This window comes from Microcaecilia unicolor, chromosome 4, assembly GCF_901765095.1.
Source record: "Microcaecilia unicolor chromosome 4, aMicUni1.1, whole genome shotgun sequence".
NCBI lineage: Eukaryota > Metazoa > Chordata > Amphibia > Gymnophiona > Siphonopidae > Microcaecilia > Microcaecilia unicolor.
In genome coordinates, this window is record NC_044034.1 from 80,908,824 (window position 1) to 80,935,189 (window position 26,366).

General features: G+C 41.8%; 1 protein-coding gene across 1 annotated transcript in view; it reads left to right on the forward strand.

Annotated features, from left to right (window-relative positions):
- The window catches only part of NBEA (neurobeachin), a 1,994,973-nt gene that overhangs the window by 637,165 nt on the left and 1,331,442 nt on the right, over nucleotides 1–26,366 (forward strand). The window contains 2 exon segments of the mRNA XM_030200381.1: nucleotides 9,289–10,311; nucleotides 19,919–20,136. Coding sequence (XP_030056241.1) covers nucleotides 9,289–10,311; nucleotides 19,919–20,136 — 1,241 coding nt within the window.

Here is a 26,366-nt window from a genome sequence, read left to right on the forward strand (position 1 = left end):
GTGTTGAAGTTCCATCTGAAGCAGTCGATTGTCTTGCTAACATTCTTTCCCTGACATAATGTCCATTCTGGCAAAAGCACCTTTCACAGTGGGCAAGAACATATTACTTTTACAATTTGATATGTCTAGTGCCTTCAACATGGTTGATCATGGAATACTACTACATATCCTCAAGTACTTCGGAATCGGAGGCAATGTTCTCAATTGGTTCAAAGGGTTCCTAACCACACGATCATACCAAGTGACATCTAATTCGAATACATCAGCTACATAGATACCTGAATGCGGAGTTCCACGGGGATCTCCCCTCTCACCAACCTTATTCAACTTAATGATGATACCCTTGGCGAAACTACTATCAAACCAAAACCTTAACACCAACATATACGCAGACAACGTAACGATCTACATCCCATTTAAACAAGATTTAAAGGAAATTTCCAATGAAATCAACCAAAGCCTACATATCATGCACACCTGGGCAGACGCATTTTAGCTGAAACTCAATGCAGAAAAAACTCAGTGCCTAATACCTTGCAAAATAACACGAACAAATTCACCACTATCAATACACCAAAACTGAATCTACCAGTTTCGGACACTCTAAAAATTCTTGGAGTTACCATTGATTGACACCTAACACTTGAGAGACACGTGAAAAACACCACCAAGAAAATGTTCCACTCAATGTGGAAATTAAAAAGAGTAAGACCTTTCTTCCCAAGGACCGTCTTCCGCAACCTGATACAATCAATGGTACTCAGTCATCTAGATTACTGCAATGCACTCTACGCTGGCTGCAAAGAGCAAATAATCAAGAAACTTCAGACAGCTCAGAACACCGCAGCTAGACTCATATTCGGTAAAACAAAATATGAAAGTGCTAGACCCCTGCGAGAAAAGCTACACTAGCGCCAACTCAAAGAACGCATCATTCACGGAGATGCCCCAGCCTATATGTCAGACCTGATAGACTTACGACCCAGGAATGCGAAAAAATCATCCCGCACATTCCTTAATCTTCACTTCCCCAACTGTAAAGGTCTAAAATATAAACTAACACGTGTCAACCTTTTCCTACCTGAGCACACAATTCTGGAATGCGCTGCCACGCAACTTAAAAATGATCTATGAATTAACCAACTTCCGCAAACTACTGAAGACCCATCTCTTCAACAAGGCATACCACAAAGATCAACAAATATGAACTCCTATACATGTATCCAGAATTGCCTTACAGTATTTACTCGTCAAACTTCTATCATGTTTTATCGTTATCATGTTACTCAAGATCCTTCTGTTATATTAAATGTATATTTTCTTATATATTTCCACTTTTCATGATGTATTGTAAGCCACATTGAGCCTGCAAAGAGGTGGGAAAATGTGGGATATAAATGCAATAAATAAATATTGCAAGAGATCATTGGCTTACTACATGAAGCGGACCAGGTCCCATAGACAGTCTGCCCAACTTTTTATTTCTTTTGTTTTCCAACATGATGGGGGTCGCCGTTGCTGGCAGATTGCATTTTTTTCACTTATGCCAAGGCTGGGCTGTTCTTAGAGGGTCATATCACAGCTCATAATGTCAGAGCTGTGGCTGCATTGGTAGCCCACTTGAAGTCAGCATCCATTGAAGAAATTTGCAAGGCTTCGACATGGTCTTTAGTCCACATATTCACATCATATTACTACCTTGAGCAGGATACCCAATTTGACATTTGGTTCAGGCAGACATTGTTGCAGAATCTGTTTGGGTTCTAGAATCCTACTCCACCCCTCTAGGCCTATTCTATTCTGTTCAAGGCTGCACTCTCATTCAGATTGTGTATTGTTTTAGGTTAATCTGTGTTGTATCCTCTCCATTACGAGGCCTTGTTGACCAATGTTTGTAGTTTCCGGTGACCCTGTATGGTAGGTATTCCCCACTTGTGAGAATCTATAAGCCTACTTGTCCTTGGAGAAAGTGTAGATACTGTAGCAGGTATTCTTAGAGGACAGCAGGCTTTATATTCTCAGAGTCCCTCCCACTTCTCATTAGAGTTTTCTCCTTTTTATTTTTTTTGCTCTAGTATAAAATTGAGGTGACCGCGTTCTTGCAGTGGAAGGCAGTCATGCATGTGTTTTGAAGTGTTTCTTGCGCTCCACAAAGCTCTACTTCCGGTATTCATAAGTCCCTGACTGGGCGACATGGGCCGGCATCACCCACTTGGAGAGTACCTGTTACAGGTAAGTATATTCGCTTTATGTATTAAGTATTATGCCTGTTATTTCCACCAGGCTCACTATCTAGTAAAAAAAAAATTAATTTTTCCTGTGAGTCTGGTAGCTATTTAGTCCCATATGTGAGAATGTTATACCTACTTGTCCTTAGAGAAAACCAAGTTTCTTACCTGTTGCAGTGTGTTCTTCGAGGACAGCAGACATATATTCTCACATTCATCCCGCCTCCCCCTTGGAGTTGTCTTCTTAGCTTTAACACTGTACTGTTGGTCCCATGCTCGCTTGTCAAGCGAAAAGGCACCTGTAGACGCGTGATGGTTACATTGCCTCAAAGAATTAAAGTGACAGTGCCCTTGGGTAGTGTCCGCACCAGGCTGCATGGATTATGTCACCCATCTGTGAGAATATATACCTGCTGTCCTTGGACACCTGCTACAGGTAAGTAACTTAGCTTTATAAGCAGTAAGAATTATTTTACCTGAGATGCAGAAGCATCTTGAGAAAGATATGTCTTGAGACTTTTGAACGCCTGATACATTATATCCATATGTAAAAAAAAGAAAAAAAAGATTTGGGAGTTGATTCTAGTGTAGAGGACCTACCACACTAAAAAGATAGCTGTGACTCTATTCTAGATGAGTTATTGTAAAAGAGAAAAGCATGAGAAGGTTTTGATATATTGATCTAAGTATCCTTGATGAGCCTGGTATTAGCACACCCACAATATATCTGTTTGTCTCCTCTGAATAGGAGGGTTCTTCAGCTCTGTTTGAGGATAGGGAGACAAGGCAATGACCACAAAGAGATGCTTTCTCCCAGGTCTGGAGAGAGGACTGACTTTGTGTAGATCCCCTGTTACATCTAATGACATGGGTTTTACTAAAATTCAGAAAAGCTTAGGTAATAAATAGAAATAAAATAAAAACATAGAAAACACAAGAAGATGATACTTTTTTTATTGGATGAACTTAATTCATTTTTTGATTTGCTTTCAAAGCTAATCAAAAAATGTATTGTTAACCCAATAAAAAAGGTATCATCTTCTTTTCTATGTTTTTTTTAATTACCTTTAAAAGTGGTCTAATACAGTTACCACATCACTTTACTTGAGAAAAGCCTAGAAAACTGTTATGGTTTTAGTTCCTTATTGGCAATAATAAGTTTGATTCGTATTCCTTTGGGCATTATCAATCAGGGAACTCATCACACATCAGGTCCTTAGCTCTCACAGCCTGGATGTTGAGAAGGTAGTGTTCAGTTATCTAAATGTTCGTGATAAGTCTTGGATTCTAAGAAGGGTTCTACCAGAGAATCTGGTGGTGTTTAAATGAAGATGGTTTGCTGTCTGCTGTGAGGGAAAAGTCCCTACAGTGGTTTCCAAACCTGTCTTGTGGGACAATCAGATTTTGAGGATCGTCTCAATGAATGTGCATGACATGTATCTTCATGCAGTGGAGGTTGTACATTCAAATCTATTTCATACATAATCAAATCAGGTATCCTGAAAAAATGACAAGATAAGAGTCCCCCCAGGACAGGGTTGGAAACCTTGCCTGGGTCCATTTTCCTGCCTAATACAAACAATTCTTAAATATCTTCTGCATCTGTCCCAGGCTGATATAAAAGTAGCTCTTAGGAATTATTTCATTAAAAATGCATAAGTACATAAGTATTGCCATACTGGGAAAGACCAAAGGTCCATCAAGCCCAGCATCCTGTTTCCAAGAATGGCCAATCCAGATCACAAATACCTGGCAAGATCGCAATAAAGTACAAAACATTCTGTACTTCTAATCCCAGAAATAGTGGACTCTCCCCAAGTCCATTTAATAATGGTCTATGGACTTTTTCTTTAGGAATCCATCCAAACCTTTTTTAAACTCCGCTAAGCTAACTGCCTTTACCACATTCTCTGGCAGCGAATTCCAGAGTTTAATTATACGTTGAGTGAAGAAACATTTTCTCAGATTCATTTTAAATTTACTACATTGTAGCTTCATCGCATGCTCCATTATTTTATAGACCTCTATCATATCTCCCCTCAGCCGCCTTTTTTCCAAGCTAAAGAGCTCTAGCCACTTAAGCCTTTCCTCACAGGGAAGTCGTCCCATCTCCTTTATCATTTTCATTGCCCTTCTCTGCACCTTTTCTAATTCCACTATATCTTTTTTGAGATACAGCGACCAGAATTAAACACAATATTTGAGGTGCGGTCGCACCATGGTGCGATACAAAGGCATTATAACATCCTCATTTTTTGTTTTCCATTCCTTTCCTAATAATACCTAACATTCTATTTGCTTTCTTAGCCGCAGTAGCACACTGAGCAGAAGGTTTCAACGTATCATCAATGACGATACCTAGATCCCTTTCTGGGTCGGTGACTCCTAACGTGGAACCTTGCATGATGTAGCTATAATTCGGTTTCCTCTTTCCCACATGCATCACTTTGCAGTTGCTCACATTAAACGTCATCTGCCATTGTCTCCCAGTCTGGTAAGGTCCTCTTGTAATTTTTCACAATCCTCCCATGATTTAACGACTTTGAATAATTTTGTGTCATCAGCAAACTTAATTACCTCACTAATTACTCCCATCTCTAGGTCATTTATAAATATGTTAAAAAGCAGCAGTCCCAGCACAGACCCCTGGGGAACCCCACCAACTACCCTTCTCCATTGAGAATACTGACCATTTAACCGTACTCTGTTTTCTATCTTTTAACCATTTTTTAATCCGCAATAGAACACTACCTCCTATCCCAATTTCCTCTGGAGTTTTTCAAGAGGTACTTTGTCAAACTCCTTCTGAAAATTCAGATACACAATATCAACTGGCTCACCTTTATCCACATGTTTGTTCACCCCTTCAAAGAAATGTAGTAGATTGGTGAGGCAAGATTTCCCTTCACTAAATCCATTTTAACTTTGTCTCATTAATCCATGCTTTTGAATATGCTCTGTAATTTTGTTCTTTATAATAGTCTCTACCATTTTGCCCAGTACCGATGTCAGACTCACTGGTCTATAATTTCCCTGATCTCCTCTGAAACCTTTTTTTAAAAATTGGCGTTACATTGGCCACCCTCCAATCTTCCGGTACCATATCTGTACTGCCTGTAGTTTGCACATCGTGCAGTACTTCACTTCTATGAAGCCACCTGCTGTGTCTCATGACATCAGCGTAGAATTCACCTAGGTGATAAATCCCTCTTTGATCTACCAGACTACATTAAGTTGAAGTACCTGAAAGGACTTTTTTTGTTATGGCAGTCACTTCAGTATCCTGATTTAGCATGTTCCTTTTCTTACCAGCTTAATTACACTATAAAGAGCTTTTTTTGTAATAGGATGGTTCTGTGCACATACCTTAGGTTATGGTGGTGTCGGGTGTTCGAACTTTACTAGTTTGTCTTTCCAAACGTGAACATGCCTTATGCAGTTTAGATTGTGAAAGAACTTTAGACATATCTGGAGAAAACTAAACAGCCCTTAGAAAGTCCACCAAGCTTTTTATTTTTTCCCCTTTTGATGCTAGTATATTATGGACTACCTTGCAAAGTACATACTGTTTAATTGTATGGCAGGTTAGACTCTTGAAGGGAATTGTAAGGCATATGAAGATACATTCTATGTAACTGGGTGCCAGTAGCTAATTGCTCTTAAGATAGTATGAAAGTGTAAAACTGCAAGGGGAAGTATCCATGTGGGCAGAGTATGGGAGGGACATGGACATGTCACCAGCATACGTGCATAACTTATAGAGTACTATACATTATGTGCATAGCATGGCACACCCATTTAATCCTGTCATTAGCCTTGTGTAAATGGTTGTGACAAAAAGTAGGTTCACCACGTCAGGTTTATTAGTATTTTAGCATCTTGATGCATAGATACTGTTATAGAAATGGCACTCAGTATGCTGCATCTGCATGCCTCATTGGAGGTGCCAAATTATAGAATTGCCATGGCAGAAATGAACTCACCTGAAATGAACTGTGGAGGAGATCTGCAAGACTGTGATGTGGACCTGTGGCCACACTTTTTCATCTCATTACTGCTTGGATAAGAAATTCCAGCACAACAGTAGTTTGTTCAGTCTGGCTTGCTGTGTTTCTCTAAGTTTAGGTCTCATTTTTTTTCTTTCTTACTGGTTGCCTTCATTTAAAAATATCAATAATTGCCTGATACTACATAATACATGTTAGCATTATATTTTTCCTCCTTTTTATTTGAAGACAGCCTTTTGCTAAGGATTCCCGGTTGGGAGGATTGCTCTCCTTGCTTACATATAACAGGTGTTCTCAGGGTTTTAGCAGGATTCTAGTCGTCATAAAACCCTCTCCTCCTAATCAAAGGTTTTGCTTCACCTTGTAATAAATACATATGATACTTGGGTGGCCTCATACCACTGATTGCCTCACATGCTCAGTTTAGTATTGTGGAAAACGCTTAGTTTGATAAATGGTGGTACAAGTTCAGTTTCCAAATAACATCACCAGGTTTTGAAGACTGGCATACTATTTTTAGAGAACACTTTTTAAAAGTAAACAACTTCACTTTTTCTCAGTGCACAAACTGTGGCATTTGTGAGAGGGTGTTAATATAACTAGTTATAACTCAGTATAACTCTGTTTAGAATATCTTTAGACAAGTTTATGGAGGACAAGTCTATAAATCATTATTCGGCATTGCATATCCCTGAAAGTGAGCAATAAAAAGTGAATCTATTTTGTTAGAGCTTGCAACTAATGACCTGAATTATCTGCAAGATAAGCAGGTCTTGATTGACTTTTTATCTGACCTGGATAGCACTTAGTTTCTGTTTAGATATTTTAATGATTAATGCATTCATAAATATATAAATGATGCTGCACTTAGGCATCTAGTATTTTGAAATTACATTTGGGCTACCCATTTACACACTAGGTTAAAGTGTATGAATGCTTGTCCTCTATTAACAAAATCGGACATCTGTCTAAGCCAGGGGTTCTCAACCCAACACCTTACAATTCAGGTTTTCATTATTCCCACAACGAATATACATGATATAAATTTGCATGCACTTCATCCAATGTATGCAAATCTGTCTAATTCATATTCATTGTCGGTATCCTGAAAACCAGACTGACTTGGTGTGTCCCAAGGACTGGGTTGAGAACCCGTGGTTTAATCACAGTTTTCAATGCTAATCTTTTGTGCAAGTTTTAAAGATTGTTATAGTGAATAATCTTCCTTTCTAGAAATGTTTGTTTCATCATATATGCATAATTTATATATATATAATAGAAACTTTAAACATGGAAGAAGATATACACTGCCATACTGTCATTCACCAACTGCATGGCAGGAGGAAAAGGACCTCAGACAAATTAAAGAGTTCTTCACCATTTGTTACAGTGTGGTTTCAAATAGCTGCTTTCAGTTTCAATTCAATCACTGATCCCAAAAACCTCCTTCCTGCCAGCTTTTAACCAACTTTATTATATGCTGGTCAAAATCATTCCCATAGAAAGGCTTTTGTTTTCTTTTTAACTATTTTTCTGTTTTATACAAACATTATTCCTCCACCCCCATCCCGCTGTCTGTTGGAGTTCCCCAGGGATCTGTCCTTGGACCCCTTCTTTTTTCAATCTACACCTCTTCCCTGGGCTCCTTGATCTCATCTCATGGTTTCCAGTATCATCTTTATGCTGATGACACCCAGCTGTATCTCTCCACACCAGACATCACTGCGGAGGCCCAGGCCAAAGTATCGGCCTGCTTATCTGACATTGCTGCCTGGGTGTCCAACCGCCACCTAAAACTAAACATGGCCAAGACCGAGCTTATCGTCTTTCCACCAAAACCCACTTCTCCTCTTCCTCCACTCTCTATCTCAGTCGATAACACCCTCATCCTCCCCGTCTCATCTGCCCGCAACCTCGGAGTCATCTTTGACTCCTCCCTCTCCTCCGCGCATATCCGGCAGATAGCCAAGACCTGTCGCTTCTTTCTCTTTAACATCAGCAAAATTCGCCCTTTCCTCTCTGAGCACACCACCCGAACTCTTATCCACTCTCTCATTACCTCTCGCCTTGACTACTGCAACCTACTCCTCACTGGCCTCCCACTTAACCATCTATCCCCCCTTCAATCCATTCAGAACTCTGCTGCACATCTTATATTCCGCCTAGACCGATATGCTCATATCACCCCTCTCCTCAGGTCACTTCACTGGCTCCCTATCAGAGACCGCATACAGTTCAAGCTTCTCCTTCTTACCTACAAATGCACTCAGTCTGCAGCCCCTCATTACCCTCATCTCCCCTTACGTTCCCACCCGAAACCTCTGCTGACAGGACAAATCCCTCCTCTCAGTACCCTTCTCCACCACCGCCAACTCCAGGCTCCGCCCTTTCTGCCTCGCCTCACCCTATGCTTGGAATAAACTTCCTGAGCCCTTACGCCAAGCCCCTTCCCTACCCATCTTCAAATCCTTGCTCAAAGCCCACCTCTTCAATGTTGCTTTCGGCACCTAACCTTTATACCTATTCAGGTAATCTAGACTGCCCCAATTTGACTGCCCTATTTGACTGACTGTACATTTGTCCTTTAGATTGTAAGCTCCTTGAGCAGGGACTGTCCTTCTATGTTAAACTGTACAGCGCTGCGTAACCCTAATAGCGCTTTAGAAATGCTAAGTAGTAGTTATTCCAACTATGATTTTGACCAGCATATAATAAAGGTTGTAAAAGCTGGCAGGAAGGAGGTTTTTGGGACCAGTGATTGAATTGATACTAAAAGCAGTTATTTGAAACCTCACTGTAACAAGTGGTGAGGAACTCTTTGACTTGTCTGAGGCTCTTTTCCTCCTGCCGTGCAGTTGGTGAATGATAGTATGGCAGTGTATATTTTCTTCCATATTTAGAGTTTCAGTTTTTGAGCGATAATCAGTGGAAGTTATTTTTATGCCATTTTTTGTGTTAAGTGATTTTATATAATAGAAGCCATTTATACTTATATATGTATATGAAACATAATTTTATTGGGATGATAATGTGTTTTCTGTTTTCCTTGTAAGGTCACTTATGAAGCCCATAAGGAATATCTTGCAAAAATGTATGAAGAATATCAAAGACAGGAAGAAGAGAATATAAAGAAGGGAAAAAAGGGAAATGTTAGTACTATCTCGGGTCTTTCATCTCAGACAACAGTAGCGAAAGGTGGCCTTGAAATTCGAGATTTAGAAGACCTTTCACAAAATCAGAGTCCAGAAAGTGAAACAGATTACCCTGTACATGCAGATACCAGGGACCTGCTTCTGGCAACAAAGATATCTGACGATGCATTTGGAAATCCTGATAGACCAGCAGGGGGTGTACATGTAGAAGTTCATGATCTCTTAGTTGACATAAAAGCCGAAAAGGTGGAAGCTACAGAAGTAAAGCTTGATGATTTGGATTTATCTCCTGAGACTTTGATAACTGGAGAGAATGGAACACTTGTGGAAGTTGAATCCTTATTAGATAATGTTTACAGTGCTGCTGTTGAAAAACTCCAAAAGAATGTCCGCAGTAGTATGGGCATTATTAAGGAAAGTGATGGGAAAGATAATGGTCCCCTAATAACACTGGCTGATGAAAAAGATGAAGATGTTACAGATAGTACCTCATTTCTTTTTGAAAAGTTATCACATCAAGAGGAAAAACTTCTTCCTGAGTTGACAAGTAGTAGTCATATAACTATTCCTAATGTGCGGGAAACACATATGCACGTTGGTGTCAGTGATGATCTTGGATTGCTTGCTCACATGACTGGCAGTGTAGAAATAATGTGTGAATCAGGTATAATAGAAGACAAAGAGTTCAAAATTCATACAACTTCTGATGGAATGAACAGTATTTCGGAAAAGGAGATGACTTCATCCTCAAAATGTGTAGAATATACGGAGATGATTGCCACAACTCTTGAAACAGAGTCTTGTATTAGTAAAACTATAGTGAACATTGAAGCCAGCAGTACAGCATCAGATACAGAAAGATCAGATGATGGAAAAGAAGTGGGGAAAGAGATCAAGAAGATCCAGACAACAACAACAACACAAGTAAGTTAGTTTTTTTTAAGCAAAACATGTCTGTATGTTTTACTTACTATTTTAATTAACATTTTTACTTGCCTTACCATGAATTCAAGGTGGAGAGCAGCAATTCCACTTACAAATGATTATGATCAAAAAATCATCATAATGTAGAAACTGAAGTGAGTCAACAAGGCAACAAATCGGTCATTTAACTGCTTGGCAAAAATTGAATAAAATGGAACACGGTTGGAAATTTGAGACTGATAAATATCTCATTTGATCACTCTTTAATAGTCCCCTTGGCCTAATACTACTTCTGTTTGTACATCATTACTAGATTTTTTTAAAAGAGTAACTCAGGGCTCTTGTACTTTTTCAGTGGTGTTTTTTTAATATTGTAATATTATTCTCCTTGAGCTTTTATGCATCAAATGTGGCTCATGTTGGAGCTGACACTCGGAACATCAGTGTCTGTATTTAATGCCCTGTGTCAGATAAGCAAAGGCTCAAGTAACCACAATTTTAATTATAGCTTGGATTTTTCCTGTGTATAGCAAAAGGTTTTTAATAGACATGCAAAGATGATATAAAGAAACAAGTAGCATTAGCCTTTGGTGGCTATTTAATGAGTGGTCAAATGATCTGTATATTCTCAGTTACCAACCATCTCATAATCGAAAGTGATCGCCGGCCATTTCCCGACACAAATCGGGAGATAGCCGGGGTCTCGGAAAAGCGGCACAATCGGTATAATCGAAAGCTGCTTTTTTTGACAGCATCGCCGCTTTCCCGTCGCCTCGCCGGCGAAAGTTCAAAGGGGCATGTTGGCGGTGAAGCGAAGGCGGGACATGGGTGGGTATGGGCATGGCTACCAGATAGCCGGCTTTCGCCGATAATGGAAAAAATAATACGGCGTTAAGCAGTATTTTGCCGGGTTTACTTAGTCCTTTTATTTTCACGACCAAGCCTCAAAAAGATGCCCAAACTGACCACATGACCACTGGAAGGAAGCGGAGATGACCTCCCCGTACTCCCCCAGTGGTCACTAACCCCCTCCCACCCAAAAAACCCCACTTTAAACACTTTTTTTCCAGCCTGTATGCCAGCCTCAAATGCCGTACCCACCTCCATGACAGCAGAATGTGTTCTATCCTCCAACAGCCTTTTCCTGCTTGTGATGTGGCTCTGGGATGAGTGTGACACCTTTTCTGTTATTTGCACTGCAGAGTCACATCAGCAATGCATTGTGGTGGGTGTAGGTATTGGTAGTTGGTAGGCTCTACTCCCCTGGTGCTTTCCCCCTGCTTACTGGGTCAGAGTGTGCCCTGTTTTGTTTCCTGTTGTAGTCCATGCAGTAGTGGCCATTTTTGTAAGCCAGTTTTAGTTCCCTTTCATGTGTTACCCACGTTATAGAACGTAGTATTTACCTTGAATGGTGCTGAAAGAGGGCATTGTACACCATTGTGCCAGCTCTGACCTACTGCTTATCTTAGTACCAGGGGACTCTTTGCCAGTGGGGCACAACCTCTGATCTGCTGTTAACTGTGAGTAAACGTGCTTATTCAAATAAAGGACTTTTTCAAAGAGATTAGTCTTCAGGTGTCAACTGGTGTGCCAAAGTTATACAGCAGGTCCCTGGAGCAGTTTTAGTGGGTGCAGTACATTTGTGGGTAGTGGGTTGGGGGGGCTCAGCTCCCAAAGTAAGGTAGCTATGCACGTGTTAGCTTTTCTGAAGTCCACCGCAGTGACCCCTAGGGAGCCCGGTTGGTGTCCTGCCATGTCAGCGGGGCCTGTGCACTAAAAATGCTGGCTCCTCCCATGGCCAAATGCCTTGGATTTGGCCGGGGTTTGAGATGGCCGACATAACTTTCCATTATCGCTAAAAAGCGATGCCGGCCATCTCAAACCCCGGCCAAATCCAAGGCATTTGGCTGGCCAGAACCGTATTATCGAAACCAAAGATGGCCGGCCATCTTTTTCGAAAATACGGGTCTGGCCAGCTGTTTGCGGCACCGCAAAAATACATTGTCGGCCATGTAATTCGCCGGCGCCGTTCGATTATTCCCCTCCAAGTGTGTTCTGTTTCACCTCTTTTAAAAAACTTTTTCCTATAATTAATGAATGGTTTACTGATTCGCTTATAAAAGTATTTTTTTGCTTTTGTTTTGTTTTTTTACTTTTACATTTAATTTTTTAATTTTTTGGACCTGAGAAGTTTGAATTAGATGTTCATATCTATACTTTGTTTCTAGATTTTTTCTGTGTGTGTTTTTGAAACAGCGGTTCATCTAATCGCTCCTCACATGCCCAGGAGAGAGCTTATTTTTGTACCTTTGCGGTAATTTTTTTGCTTCCGCTTTCTTGATTTTATATGGCTCTCATTATTAAAAAAACAAACAAACGGTCTTCTCTTAGTTTTTATTGTCCTGTGTTTAAGTTTCTTTGTTTTTTGGCACTGGTCGCTGTCAGGCCTGCTCGGATGGGCTCTTGATTTTTTTTTTGTGCCTTCTTCTCTCCTTTTCAGGCACAGTCACACCTTTTGATTTTGTCGAAGCCATTTTTTTCCTTCCATTTTCATCGAAGACAACCGGTGGCTTGAACCGTTGTACTTAGTGCAGCCGAACCGTCTCGGGTAATGATACGCATTCTTGGTGTATTCAGTGCCTCGGGCCTGACATTACCCCAGCAAATTGTGCCCTTTGCCTTCGTATGAAGAAAAGGACCCAAATTTCCCGAGAACCTCAACGTGAGAAACATTTGGAGCTCGGTCCAGTTCTACGACATCGGCATTGAGGTTGGTGTAGACATCAAGGGACACATCAGCATCTGGATTTGAGGTAGGCATGTTTGCTGCGATACCCGAGACACTGGGAGCAGTGAGGCATTGAGTAGGTCTCCACCTACCTTGAGGCCTCCTGCTATGCAGGTCCCCCGGGACTGTCCATCATCGGATCTGACCGTGAGGTGATGGGAGGATTCAACGTCGTTCTCATCGGCACTAAGGAGCTTGGGCGAGGTGCAGTGGGCAAAGGCCAAGAAGCACCATCACGATCTCCTCTCACGCATAGTGCCGGGAGCTTCAGGACTCGGCACCTGAGAAGCGTCAATGCCAGGAGGATCACTCCCCCTCCATTCAAGAGGTACCGATGCATACTTTTCCCAGCAACTGAGGTCCTGCTCCTGCACCCCAGGCAATTCGGCAACCTGAGTCCCAACCAGCTCTTCAGCCTTGACCAATGGTGGCTCTCAATGAGCGTATCCGGGCCTTGCTCCCTGAGCTTTTGGAGGCATTGATGTAGCAATGCGCATCAGGGATGCCTGCGCCTGCCATGTTTTTGCTGTGGCCTTCCTGCCCCCTCAGCCCGCGATGTGGCCTCTGCTGCCGGCACTGCTTGCGGCCCCAGTGTTGATTGCCACCCAGGCAGGTACCCCTCTGACATTGGTGGAGGAAGCTTCGCCAGAATCGAGGTGGGATATGACTCCTCGATGCCGTTCTCGAGGGCATGGATCCTCGATGTTGAAGTGTGCACGGCTCGGACATAACTGAAGGAATTGCTGTCCGATACCGAAGAGGAATGCTCATGAGAATTAGAGGAAGATCCCAGGTACTTTTCCTTAGATGAGTCCTATGGGATCCCTTCTGAGCCTTCCCCTCCACCTGAGAGGAGACTGTCCCCACCAGAAAGTTTCTCCTTTACCTCTTTTGTATGGGAAATTGCTGAGGCCATTCCATTCCCTGTAGAAGTGGGGGATGAGCCCAGAGCCAAGATTCTCAAAGTCTTGGACTACACCTCTCCACCTAAGGAGGCAGTGATGGCTCCTCTCCATGAGGTACTGAAGGCATTCCTCATATGGAACTGGGTGTCCTCTCTGTTTTGCCCTGTGGTCCCCAAGAATATTGATACCCAATTTCAGATCCACGGGGAACCTGGGTTGGCGAGGTCTCAGTTACTCCACGACTCCATAATAGTGGATGCCGCTTAAAAATAAACCCAGGAGTATTAGGGACTATGCCTTGGCTCCCCCAGGCAGAGAAGCTAGAACCCTGGACTCTTTTGGGAGAAAGATGTATCAGGCTATGCTCATCGCCCATATTCAATCATACCAGCTCTTCATGTTTACTTGCGGAACTTGGTGAGGCAGCTGTCAGACTTGGTCGATGCACTCCCTCCGGAATCAGGCCAAGGGTTTCACCAGTTGGTCAAGCAGCAGAAGGCCAGTTCTGGCCAGGACACTTACAATACTTTTGACATGGCATCCAAAATCTCTGCCAAGGTATAGTAATGCACAGACTCTCCTGGCTGTGGTGTTTCTGACCTGGACCAGTCAGTCCAGCAGAGGATGGCAGATGCCTCTTGCTGGGGAGATATCTTTTCAGAGAGAAGGTTGAAGAGATCGCTGACCAGATAAGAAGCACACTGATGCTTTGTCTTCTCTCTGCCGCCGGGTGTCTTCTGCAGCTGCCGCCTCACCAGGAGGTATTTTAGTGGGTTGCGGAAGTGCCACCTATTTCTGTTCTAGGCATAGATACAACCCTGCATCTCACCAGTCTGCTGAGGCCTAAGCCCCAGTGCGCTTGTTCTCATCAACAGCGTGCACCCAAGGCCCCTGCTGGTTCTCAGCAAAAGCAAGGGACGAGCTCTTGACTTGCTCCAGCAGAGCATAGCTACGATCAAAGTGTCCATTCCGTACAATTTGTCAGTCGAGAGGACATCTGACCAGTGGGTTCGTCAAATGGTCCGTTTTCGGATACACCCTCAATTTGCTTTCCAAACCTCCAAATGCCCACCAAGAGCTCATTCATTCAGCTCTCAGCAGAAGCAGGTACTTTCAGAGGAACCCTCCACCCTTCTCAACCCACGTGGCCAAACCATTCCACCAGGTGAAGAAGGGCAGGGATTCTATTCCAGGTACTTCCTTGTGCAGAAAAAGAAAGGTAGAATATGTCCCATCCTAGACCTAAGGGCCCTGAACACATTCCTGGTCCAAGAGAAGTTCGTGATGGTTTCCCTGAGTACCCTTCTTCCCATGATTCAGGAAAACGATTGGCTGTGCTCCCTGGACTTAAAGGATATATACACTCACATCCCGATACTTCCAGCCCACAAGAAGTATCTTCAGTTTTGGCTGGGAACACATCACTTTCAGTACTGCGTATTACTTTTTGGCCTCGCGTCAGCTCCCAGGGTTTTTACAAAATGTTTAGTGGTAGTCGTAGCATTGCTACACAGAGTGGGAGTTCTTGCATTCCCTTATTTCGATGATTGGCTGGAGAAGAGCACCTCAGAGGAAGGTGCTCGGGTGTCCATGCGGATGACTATACTGGTGCTGGAATTACTAAGGTTCCTTATAAACTACCCGAAGTCCCATCTCCAACTGACCCAATTTGGATTCATAGGTGCCCTGCTTGATACAAAAGACTGTCCGAGCCTCCCTCCCGGAGACCTTTGCAGACAACCTTCTCTCCCTTGCATCCAAGGTTCGGACATCGCAGTAGGTCACAGCTCGGCATATGTTGAGATTGTTGGGCCACATGGCTTCCACAGTGTATGTTACACCCATGACAAGTCTACACATGGGATCTGCTCAGTGGACCCTTCATTTCAGTGGTATCAAGCCACAGGATGTCTGGAGGATGACATCCAAGTGTCCCCGGAACTTGTATGCTCTCTTCAGTGGCGGACAATGCGGTCCAATTTGACCCTGGGACTACCATTCCAAATTCCTCAGCCGCAAAAAGCACTGATGGATGCATTTCTCCTGGGGTGAGGAGATCATGTAGATGGGCTTCACACCCAAGGTTTTTAGTCCCTCCAGGAAACGAATCTCCAGATCAGTCTCCTGGAGCTCCAAGCAATGTGGAATGCTCTAAAGGCTTTCAGAGATCGGATGTCCCATCACATTATTATAATTCAAACAATCAGGTTGCGATGTATTACACCAACAGGCAGGATGGCACTGGATCTCACCCTCTGTGTCAGCAAGCCATCCAGATGTGGCTTTGGGCACGCCGTCACAGCATATTTCTCCAAGCCACTTATCTGATGGCCGTAAACAATGGCCTGGCCAACAGACTAAGCATCATAATGCAACCTCAAGAGTGGTCTCTAAATATGGGCTTAGCCCACAAGGTCTTCGAGCATGGGGCATCCCCCGTGGATCTTTTTGCCACTCAATTCAACCCCCACAAGGTCCTTCGGTTCTTTTCCAGTCTTAAGGCCCATGACAGACTAGCGCCGGATGCCTTCATTTTTCATTGGGGCACAGGGCTTCTGTATGTGTATCCTCCCATACCTCTAGTGGGAAAAACTTTGTTGAAACTCAAGCAAGACCACAGAACCATGATTCTGATTGCGCCCTACTGGCCACATCAGATTTGGTTCCTTCTTCTTCTGGAATTGTCCTCTGAGGAACCGTGGAGATTGGAGTGTTTTCCGACCCTCACCACACAGAATGAGGGGTCACTTCTACATCCCAACCTCTAGTCTCTGGCTTTCACAGCCTGGATGTTGAGAGCCTAGAATTCGCTTGCTTGGGTCTTTTGTAGGGTGTGTCCAGAGTGTTGCAGGCTTCCAGGAAAGATTCCACTAAGAGGTGCTATTCTTTTAAATGGATGAGGTTTGCCGTCTTGTGAGAGAGCAAGGCCATAGATTCCCTTTCTTGTCATACACAGACCCTGCTTGAATACCTTCTACACTTATCAGAGTCTGGTCTCAAGACCAACTCAATAATGGTTCACCTTAGTGCTATTAGTGTGTATAATCAGTGTGTAGAAAGTAAGCCTATCTCTGGACAGTCTTTAGTCGTTCGCTTCATGAGAGGTTTGCTTTTCTCAGAGCCCCCTATCAAACCTCCGCCAGTGTCATAGGATCTCAGCGTCATTCTCACCAAACTGATGAAAGCCCCTTTGAGCCACTGAATTCCTGACATCTGAAGTACTTGACCTGGAACGTCGTTTTCTTGGTGGCTGTTACTTCAGCTTGTAGGGTCAGTTAGCTTAAGGCCTTAGTAGTGGATCCACCTTATACTAAGTTCCATCAGAACAGAGTAGTCTTCTGCATGCACCCTACTGAAAGTGGTGTCAGAGTTCCATCTCAACCAGTCGATTGTCTTGCCAATATTCTTACCCTGACCTCACGCCCATCCTGGTGAAAGCAACTTGCCTACCTTGGATGCAGAGAGCATTGGCCTTTACGTGGAGTGGATGAAGCCCTTCAGACAGTCTTCCTAGTTGTTTGCCATCCGGAGGGGAGTTGGCATCGGTAAAGCACCATTTCCAATTTATTGGTAGATTGCATTTCCCTCACTTATGCCCGAACTGGGTTGTTTTTGGGTGGTCATTTCACGGCTCATAATGTTAGAGCCGTGGCTGCGTCGGTGGCCCACTTGAAGTCAGCCTCCATTGAAGAGATTTCCAATTCTGCGATGTGGTCTTCAGTCCACACATTCACATCTCACTAGTGCCTTGAGCAGGATACCCGATGCGACAGTCGGTTTGGACAGTCAGTGTTGCAGATCTATTTGGGTCTAGAATCCAACTCCACCTTTCTAGTCCTGTTTTGTTCTGTTCCATGCTGCACCCTCATCTAGTTCTTTATAGTTTCAGGTTAATCTGCATTTCGTCCTTACCGTTGTGACACCCAATTGACCATTGTTGTTTTCGGTGAGCCTTTAACTACTAGTTGCTGTAAACTGATGATGTTCTATACTATACTCTAGAACAGTTTTTATTTGGAACCTTGACAGAGACTTTAAAGGCTACTCTATTGTCTAAAATGACTTTGCTAAATAAGCTGAGTAATTTAAAAAAGACAATTGCTTCATTATTCAGACCACGGGAGATTGCCGGGCTGTTTCCTGCGTTTGGTGCTAAACCCGGATATTCAATGCTGGTCCGTTTCCGTTGTCCGGCATTGAATATCCAGTTTAATTTTGGCCGGTCATATTTTAACCAGCCATGCTGATATTCAGCGCTTGCCGCTTAAAGTGATATCTGGTGATATTCAGCATTGGATAGCCTCTTAAGTGCCACTTTAGCTACCTGTTTGTTTTAAATATCGTTGGAATTAAATTACCTATTTAATCCCAAATTTACCTTTTACCATGTTTGTATGCAATTTCCCAGCAGGTAATGTACTCATAAAAACAGACTCACTAATGTTGGTTCCCCCTCCCCCCCCCTCAGTAGGTCTTCCCTCAGCACCTCTTATAGTTGAATTTGCAGGGTTAATATACTTAGGGGTCCTTTTACTAAGATTCACTAACAGGTTTAGTGCATGCTAATGATTAGCGTGCACTAAATCTGCTAGCGCACCTTAGTAAAAGAACACTTTAATAATGCCATCTTAATATTTAACCCTTGCCCTCTGATTTTTAGATATATTACCAAATATATGGAGTTTAAATGGAATAATAGTACTCTTTAAACTAAATGTGAATTTCTGTTAATTATTGATTTATTATTATCAATAGAAGTCAAACAAAATAAAACATGGAAAAGAAAATAAGATGATACCTTTTTTATTGGACATAACTTAATACATTTCTTGATTAGCTTTCGAAGGTTGCCCTTCTTCGTCAGATCGGAAATAAGCAAATGTGCTAGCTGACAGTGTATATAAGTGAAAACATTCAAGCATTACTATGACAGTCTGACAGGGTGGGAGGAGGTATGCATGGGGACATCATAGCATATCATTGATATTCTAACAGGATGGGTGTGGATAGGTGAGGGATGGGGTGATCAACAGAGACATAGAGCTTTATGGTTTATAATGGGCTAGAAACCCCAGATCCTTGTTAAGTCCTTTCTGTTGGGTGTTAAAATATTCAATCATTCTGACTTCAAAGGTCTTACGTTCTTGTATGGTTTTAAAGTTACCTTTCAGGATTCTCACTGTGAAGTCACTGGTACAGTGTCCTGGTCCTGTAAAATGCTGACCAACAGGGGTGGGAACCCTACTGGCACCAGTATTGTTCATGTGATGTCTCTGTAAATTGAATCTTGTCTTAAGCATCTGGCCTGTTTCTCCAATAAAGCATCCTTCATTACATTTTTTACACTGAATGATATATACCACATTGGAAGATGAGCAAGTGAAAGATCCCTTTATGTTGAATATCTTTCCTTTGTGGATGACTTTGGGGTCCTGTGAAATATTTTGGCATAGTTTGCAACTGGATAAATTACAGGGAAGTGTGCCCTTCTGTTCCTTTTCAGTCTCCTCCCACCCTGTCAGACTGTCATAGTAATGCTTGAATGTTTTCACTTATATACACTGTCAGCTAGCACATTTGCTTATTTCCGATCTGACGAAGAAGGGCAACCTTCGAAAGCTAATCAAGAAATGTATTAAGTTATGTCCAATAAAAAAGGTATCATCTTATTTTCTTTTCCATGTTTTATTTTGTTTGATTTCTATTGATAACCTTAAGAGTGGACTAACACGGCTACCACACTCCTCTACTTGATTTATTATGTATCCATAAAGAAAGAAACATGTGAAATCATATGCATAATACAGGAATTTATTTGAATAACGTTATGGATTCCCAGCTCAGTAGATGATGTTTACTTTCCTTCTATTCTTGTTTAGAATTAATCCAATAATCTTAAATCTGTCTTATCTAGGCTGTGCATGGTCGGTCCACTTCTCATCATGACAGAGACCTGAGAGTTGACCTGGGATTTCGAGGTATGCCAATGACAGAAGAGCAGCGACGGCAGTTCAGTCCAGGTCCTCGTACAACTATGTTTCGAATACCTGAATTTAAATGGTCCCCAATGCATCAGAGGCTTCTGACAGATTTGTTATTTGCTTTGGAAACAGATGTACATGTTTGGAGAAGGTATAAAACAAGTGCTTGTAATTTTTTAGTCACATTTTATGTTCAGTATTTTAAAAATCTACATCACTACACAGGTAAAACTCTTTTTATAAGGATTTTTATAGAGAGGCAGGCCTGCAGAGAGTGCCAAGTATAATGTATTAAGTTAATGACTATAAATATATATTTACTATCATTCCTCTGCTGGTGAAAATGGCAGAGGCTATTGATGCAGAATTATTGTCTATTTTTTTAAACCATCATAATTGTTTAAGCCCTTTACAATTTGGATTTAGATAGTTTCACAGTACAGAAATGTTGTTTGCTCTTGTTTCACATGGTAGAAATGTTCTATCCAGAGGTAAGAATTTGATTACTGTATTTGATACAGTTGACTATGATATCTTATTGTTCAAGTTCTTTCGGAATCTCGTGTTATGTATTAAAATGGTTTAGCGAGTTTCTACATAATAAACATAAAGTTAAAGTGAATAACATGTCAGAAAGTTGGACACTGTAATATGGAGTACCTCAAAGTTACCCACTTTCTCTGATCGTATTCAATTTGTATGTCTTATTTGATCATGATTTTACTGGTAGTTCTCTAGGCTTGAAATGCTACTTGTATGCTGATGGCATGCTACTTTGAATACTTGTATACAATGATCTGATGATTACTACATCAAAAGTGTCCAACTGTATTACAATGATCAAATAAAAAAGTAAGATCTATTGTTTCCAGCTTAATAAGGATAAGACTAAATTACTCTGGTTTAAACCATCATGTTAAATCTGTTCCTGATTAATTGACACTGCCTGACAGTTTGTCTTTGAAGGTAGAACACAGTTCTAAGATCTTCCCTTTAGGGAATACATTACCTCTTGAAATTCAGGAAAACAGTGTTGTAAAAACTGTTTTTCTAAAAGGCAACTCCATCATATTTCCTCTTTGTTTTCTGAAGCACATTTTCCCTGTTTTTTTCAGGTTCTTATCTTAGCCCATCTAAATTATTTCAGTAGTCTCTATTTTATGATTATGGTTAAACTTCAATCAACACTTAAGTCTCTTCAAAATGTAGTGGAAAATGGAAATCTCAATTTGAAGGTTGCTCCTAAGGCAACCGTTTCCTACCTTCTGTGAAGAAATAATTTGACACTGTTGTGTTTGCCACATGTCCATGGAAAACATTACTTACAGTGAAAAAAACAATTTTAGGATCCAGTCTTTATCTGCTCAAGGGCAAATACCATCAAAAGAGAATTTCTAACTGCAGATCCTGCAAGAACTCTGAGTTGAAAGCTATCAGCTGACGTCTGTGATCATATTGTCTCCCTCTTAATCATAGAGCAGTCAAGTATGCAGACCTATAGAAGGCCTTAAATATAGGTGGCAATTATTTTATAGGCACATTAAAATTTGAGGATCCTCAAGAGGAGTGTTAACTTCTTTATAAGGAGACTCAGTGTACATTCTTGGAGGTATCATTCTTCTGCTTAAATCTCCAACCTAGGGTTTACAGGGTTCTGGGATGAGTTGAGCTAGGGCTGGGAGACTACTGGCTCCTAGGCTCACTCTCTCTTCCACTTACTTTCACTTCCAAAAACTCAAAAGTGCAGTCCAGAGTAAAGTATACTGAGAGTAAACTTTCTTCTTGGATGGGAGGACATAGCAGATGCTCCTCTCAACACTGGGCCCTCTTGGATCTATGTCTGATTGGTCTACTTACATATTGGAATACTGGATGCAGGTGTAGCTACAGTCTTTCAGTTTTATTGAAACTTGCTTCATTGTGTCTTGGGTCCTGGGGACCCTACTGGAAGGCTAAATTTAGCTGTTTAAATTTCACTTTAGGTGTGTAAATTTCCTTGGCCTCTGTGTCTTTTTAACATGTACCTAAGCAGTACAGTACTATGAAATGTAATAGCCTTTGCAAGGCTTGTCACTCCACTCTCTGTAGTTTAGTGGCTGAGCTAGCTAGAGATTCTGACTGCTTTATGGTCAATGTTTGAGTTAACTAAGAGAAGAGTGTGCTTTTTTTGGACTACGTATTTATATAATTAATTTTTCCCTACTACTTACTACTACTTAACATTTCTAAAGCGCTACTAACAGACGGATGCGGAAATGTTAAAGGAAATCAGGGACGCAAACAAACTGGGCAACACAATAATAATGGGGGATTTCAATTACCCGCATATAGACTGGGTTAATGTAACATCTGTACACGCAAGGGACATAAGATTTCTTGATGAAATCAAGGACAGCTTCATGGAACAGCTAGTTCAGGAGCCGACAAGAGAAGGAAAAATACTAGACTTAGTCCTTAGTGATGCTCATGATCTAGTGCAGGGGGTAACGGTACGAGGGCCGCTTGATAACAGTGATCATAATATGATCGGTTTTGATATTGGCATTGAAGGAAGTGAAACTAGGAAATCAAGTACGCTAGCGTTTAACTATAGAAAAGGTGATTACGTCAAAATGAGAAAAATGGTGAAAAAAAGACTGAAAGGAGCAGCTCGCAGAGTAAAAAACTTGCGTCAGGCGTGGATGCTGTTTAAAAACACCATCCTGGAGGTTCAGGACAAATATATTCCACGTATTAGAAAAAAGGGAAAAAAGACTAAACGTCAGCCGGCGTGGCTAAACAGTAAGATAAAGGAAGTCATTAGAGCCAAAAAACAATCCTTCAGAAAGTGGAGAAGAGAACCAACTGAAAGTAACAGGATAGATCATAAGGAATGCCAAGCCAAATGCAAAGCGGAGATAAGGAGGGCAAAAAAGGACTTTGAGAAGAAATTAGCGTTGGAAGCAAAAATACATAGTAAAAATTTTTTTAGATACATTAAAAGCAGGAAACCGGCCAAAGAGTCGGTTGGGCCGCTGGACGAAAATGGTGTTAAAGGGGCGATCAGGGAGGACAAAGCCGTAGCGGAGAAATTAAATGAATTCTTTGCTTCGGTCTTCACCGAGGAGGATTTGGGGGGGACACCGGTGCCGGAAAGAATATTTGAAGCGGGGGAGTCGGAGAAACTAAACGAATTCTCTGTAACCTTGGAGGATGTAATGGGTCAGTTCAGCAAGCTGAAGAGTAGTAAATCACCGGGACCTGATGGTATTCATCCCAGAGTATTAATAGAACTAAAAAATGAACTTGCGGAGCTACTGTTAGAAATATGCAATCTGTCCCTAAAATCGAGTGTAGTACCGGAAGACTGGAGGGTAGCCAATGTTACTCCGATTTTTAAGAAGGGTTCCAGAGGAGATCCGGGAAATTATAGACCGGTGAGTCTGACGTCGGTGCCGGGCAAGATGGTGGAGGCTATTATTAAGAATAAAATTGCAGAGCATATACAAAAACATGGACTGATGAGACAAAGTCAGCACGGATTTAGTGAAGGGAAGTCTTGCCTCACCAATCTAATGCATTTTTTTGAGGGGGTAAGCAAACATGTGGACAATGGGGAGCCGGTTGATATTGTATATCTGGATTTTCAGAAGGCGTTTGACAAAGTGCCGCACGAAAGACTCCTGAAGAAATTGCAGAGTCATGGAATCGGAGGTAGGGTATTATTATGGATTAAGAACTGGTTGAAAGATAGGAAGCAGAGAGTAGGATTGCGTGGCCAGTATTCTCAGTGGAGGAGGGTAGTTAGTGGGGTCCCGCAGGGGTCTGTGCTGTGTCCGTTGCTTTTTAATGTATTTATAAATGACCTAGAGATGGGAATAACTAGTGAGGTAATTAAATTCGCCGATGACACAAAATTATTCAGGGTCGTCAAGTCGCAGGAGGAATGTGATCGATTACAGGAGGACCTTGCGAGACTGGGAGATTGGGCGTGCAAGTGGCAGATGAAGTTCAATGTTGACAAGTGCAAAGTGATGCATGTGGGTAAGAGGAACCCGAATTATAGCTACGTCTTGCAAGGTTCCGCGTTAGGAGTTACGGATCAAGAAAGGGATCTGGGTGTCGTCGTCGATGATACGCTGAAACCTTCTGCTCAGTGTGCTGCTGCGGCTAGGAAAGCGAATAGAATGTTGGGTGTTATTAGGAAGGGTATGGAGTCCAGGTGTGCGGATGTTATAATGCCGTTGTATCGCTCCATGGTGCGACCGCACCTGGAGTATTGTGTTCAGTACTGGTCTCCGTATCTCAAAAAAGATATAGTAGAATTGGAAAAGGTACAGCGAAGGGCGACGAAAATGATAGTGGGGATGGGACGACTTTCCTATGAAGAGAGGCTGAGAAGGCTAGGGCTTTTTAGCTTGGAGAAGAGACGGCTGAGGGGAGATATGATAGAAGTGTATAAAATAATGAGTGGAATGGATCGGGTGGATGTGAAGCGACTGTTCACGCTATCCAAAAATACTAGGACTAGAGGGCATGAGTTGAAGCTACAGTGTGGTAAATTTAAAACGAATCGGAGAAAATTTTTCTTCACCCAACGTGTAATTAGACTCTGGAATTCGTTGCCGGAGAACGTGGTACGGGCGGTTAGCTTGACGGAGTTTAAAAAGGGGTTAGATAGATTCCTAAAGGACAAGTCCATAGACCGCTATTAAATGGACTTGGAAAAATTCTGCATTTTTAGGTATAACTTGTCTGGAATGTTTTTACGTTTGGGGAGCGTGCCAGGTGCCCTTGACCTGGATTGGCCACTGTCGGTGACAGGATGCTGGGCTAGATGGACCTTTGGTCTTTCCCAGTATGGCACTACTTATGTACTTATGTACTTATGTACTAGGGTTACGCAGCGCTGTACAGTTTAACATAGAAGGACGGTCCATGCTCAAGGAGCTTACAATCTCTTAGCTCACTAGTAAGGAGAGCTCTCCCAATTTTTGGAAGCTGTGGGTACTATAGAAAAGCTGCAGCACTGTAATAAGATTATTATTATTATTATTACATTTGTACCCCGCGCTTTCCCACATAATGCAGGCTCAATGCGGCTTACATAGTAATTTAAAATACAAAGTTAATAGAATTTTAATAAAACTGTAGTAAAACGATGTAAAGTTGGGCTTAGTAGTGTAAGATAAGTTGAGCTAGATAATATATGACTAGGATAAAAGAGGGTAGATAGGATAGTGTAATTTGGGAGAATGGGTAAGGAGGGATAAAATTAAGGAGAGATGGAAAGAGAAGGATGGGAGACCTTTAGTGGTTCTACTAAACTTGGTAGAACCTTAGGGATTTCTGCATAATCAATGATGATACTAAAGGAGATTTAGGAAATTTAAGGCCCCTAAGATTATATCTTCTCAAAATATCCATTTATAATGAATGTTAGTCGCATTCTTAATTGAGGCAAAAATCTTTTGTGTGAAGTCCCTTAATCCACAGCTTAAGTTTTTCAAATTAGATTTTTGAATTTCTACGCCTTTAGGGATCAGTTTACAAAGGTATTTAGTTTGATATATCAAAGTCTATCAAAATGTATCCTGCTGGAAGGCTAAATGTAGTTGAGGACAATTTTATATCTGCCCACATTTGTGAAAAGAATGTGTGTGCTTTTCGAAACATGGTCTTTGATTTTTAAAGCAAAAGTATATATGTACTTATGATTTGAAAATCAATCAAATAAAAATATTTAAATGTTTGCACTCATGTTCTCTTCTTAGTTGGTGTGCCTAGTTTTTCAGAGAAAAATAAATACATGCTTTTGATTATACAAATGTGTGTGCAAAAGTGTGAATACCACCTTAACCTGTACAGGCTGTATGTGTATTACCTTCCCTATATACATGCCCCCAAATTCTATAAATTCTGCCAAATGTTAGGCACATCTAATATAATAATTTGCTCCTCCAACATTCCAATGTGGCTCACTGGGATCGTAACCATCTCCTGACATCACTTGGAACCTTGGACGTGTCACTTGGAACGTTGGAGGAGCAACTGTGCAGAAGCAGGCTTTTCAAGTCATTTAATAAGAATCAAACTCATCTTACACTTTCTTTGATCTGTGTGGTGGTGGCTCTGAAAAGAGCCTTTGGGTATACAACAGAATCAAGCAAGACGCACAGCTTCACAATCCCCCCTTCCTCCCTCCCTTCCAGTTCCAGGCACCCTCCCTCCGATTTTTAAAACTCATCTTCACTTACCACGTCGGGGTTACGGCGGCCGGCAACAGCGGAACACAGCATGCAGCCTTGGCCCTTCTCTCTCTGTCAGCTCTGGTCCCGCCCTCATTTCCTTTTTCCGCAAGGGAGGGACCAGAGCTGAGAGAGAGAAGGGCCGAGGCTGCAC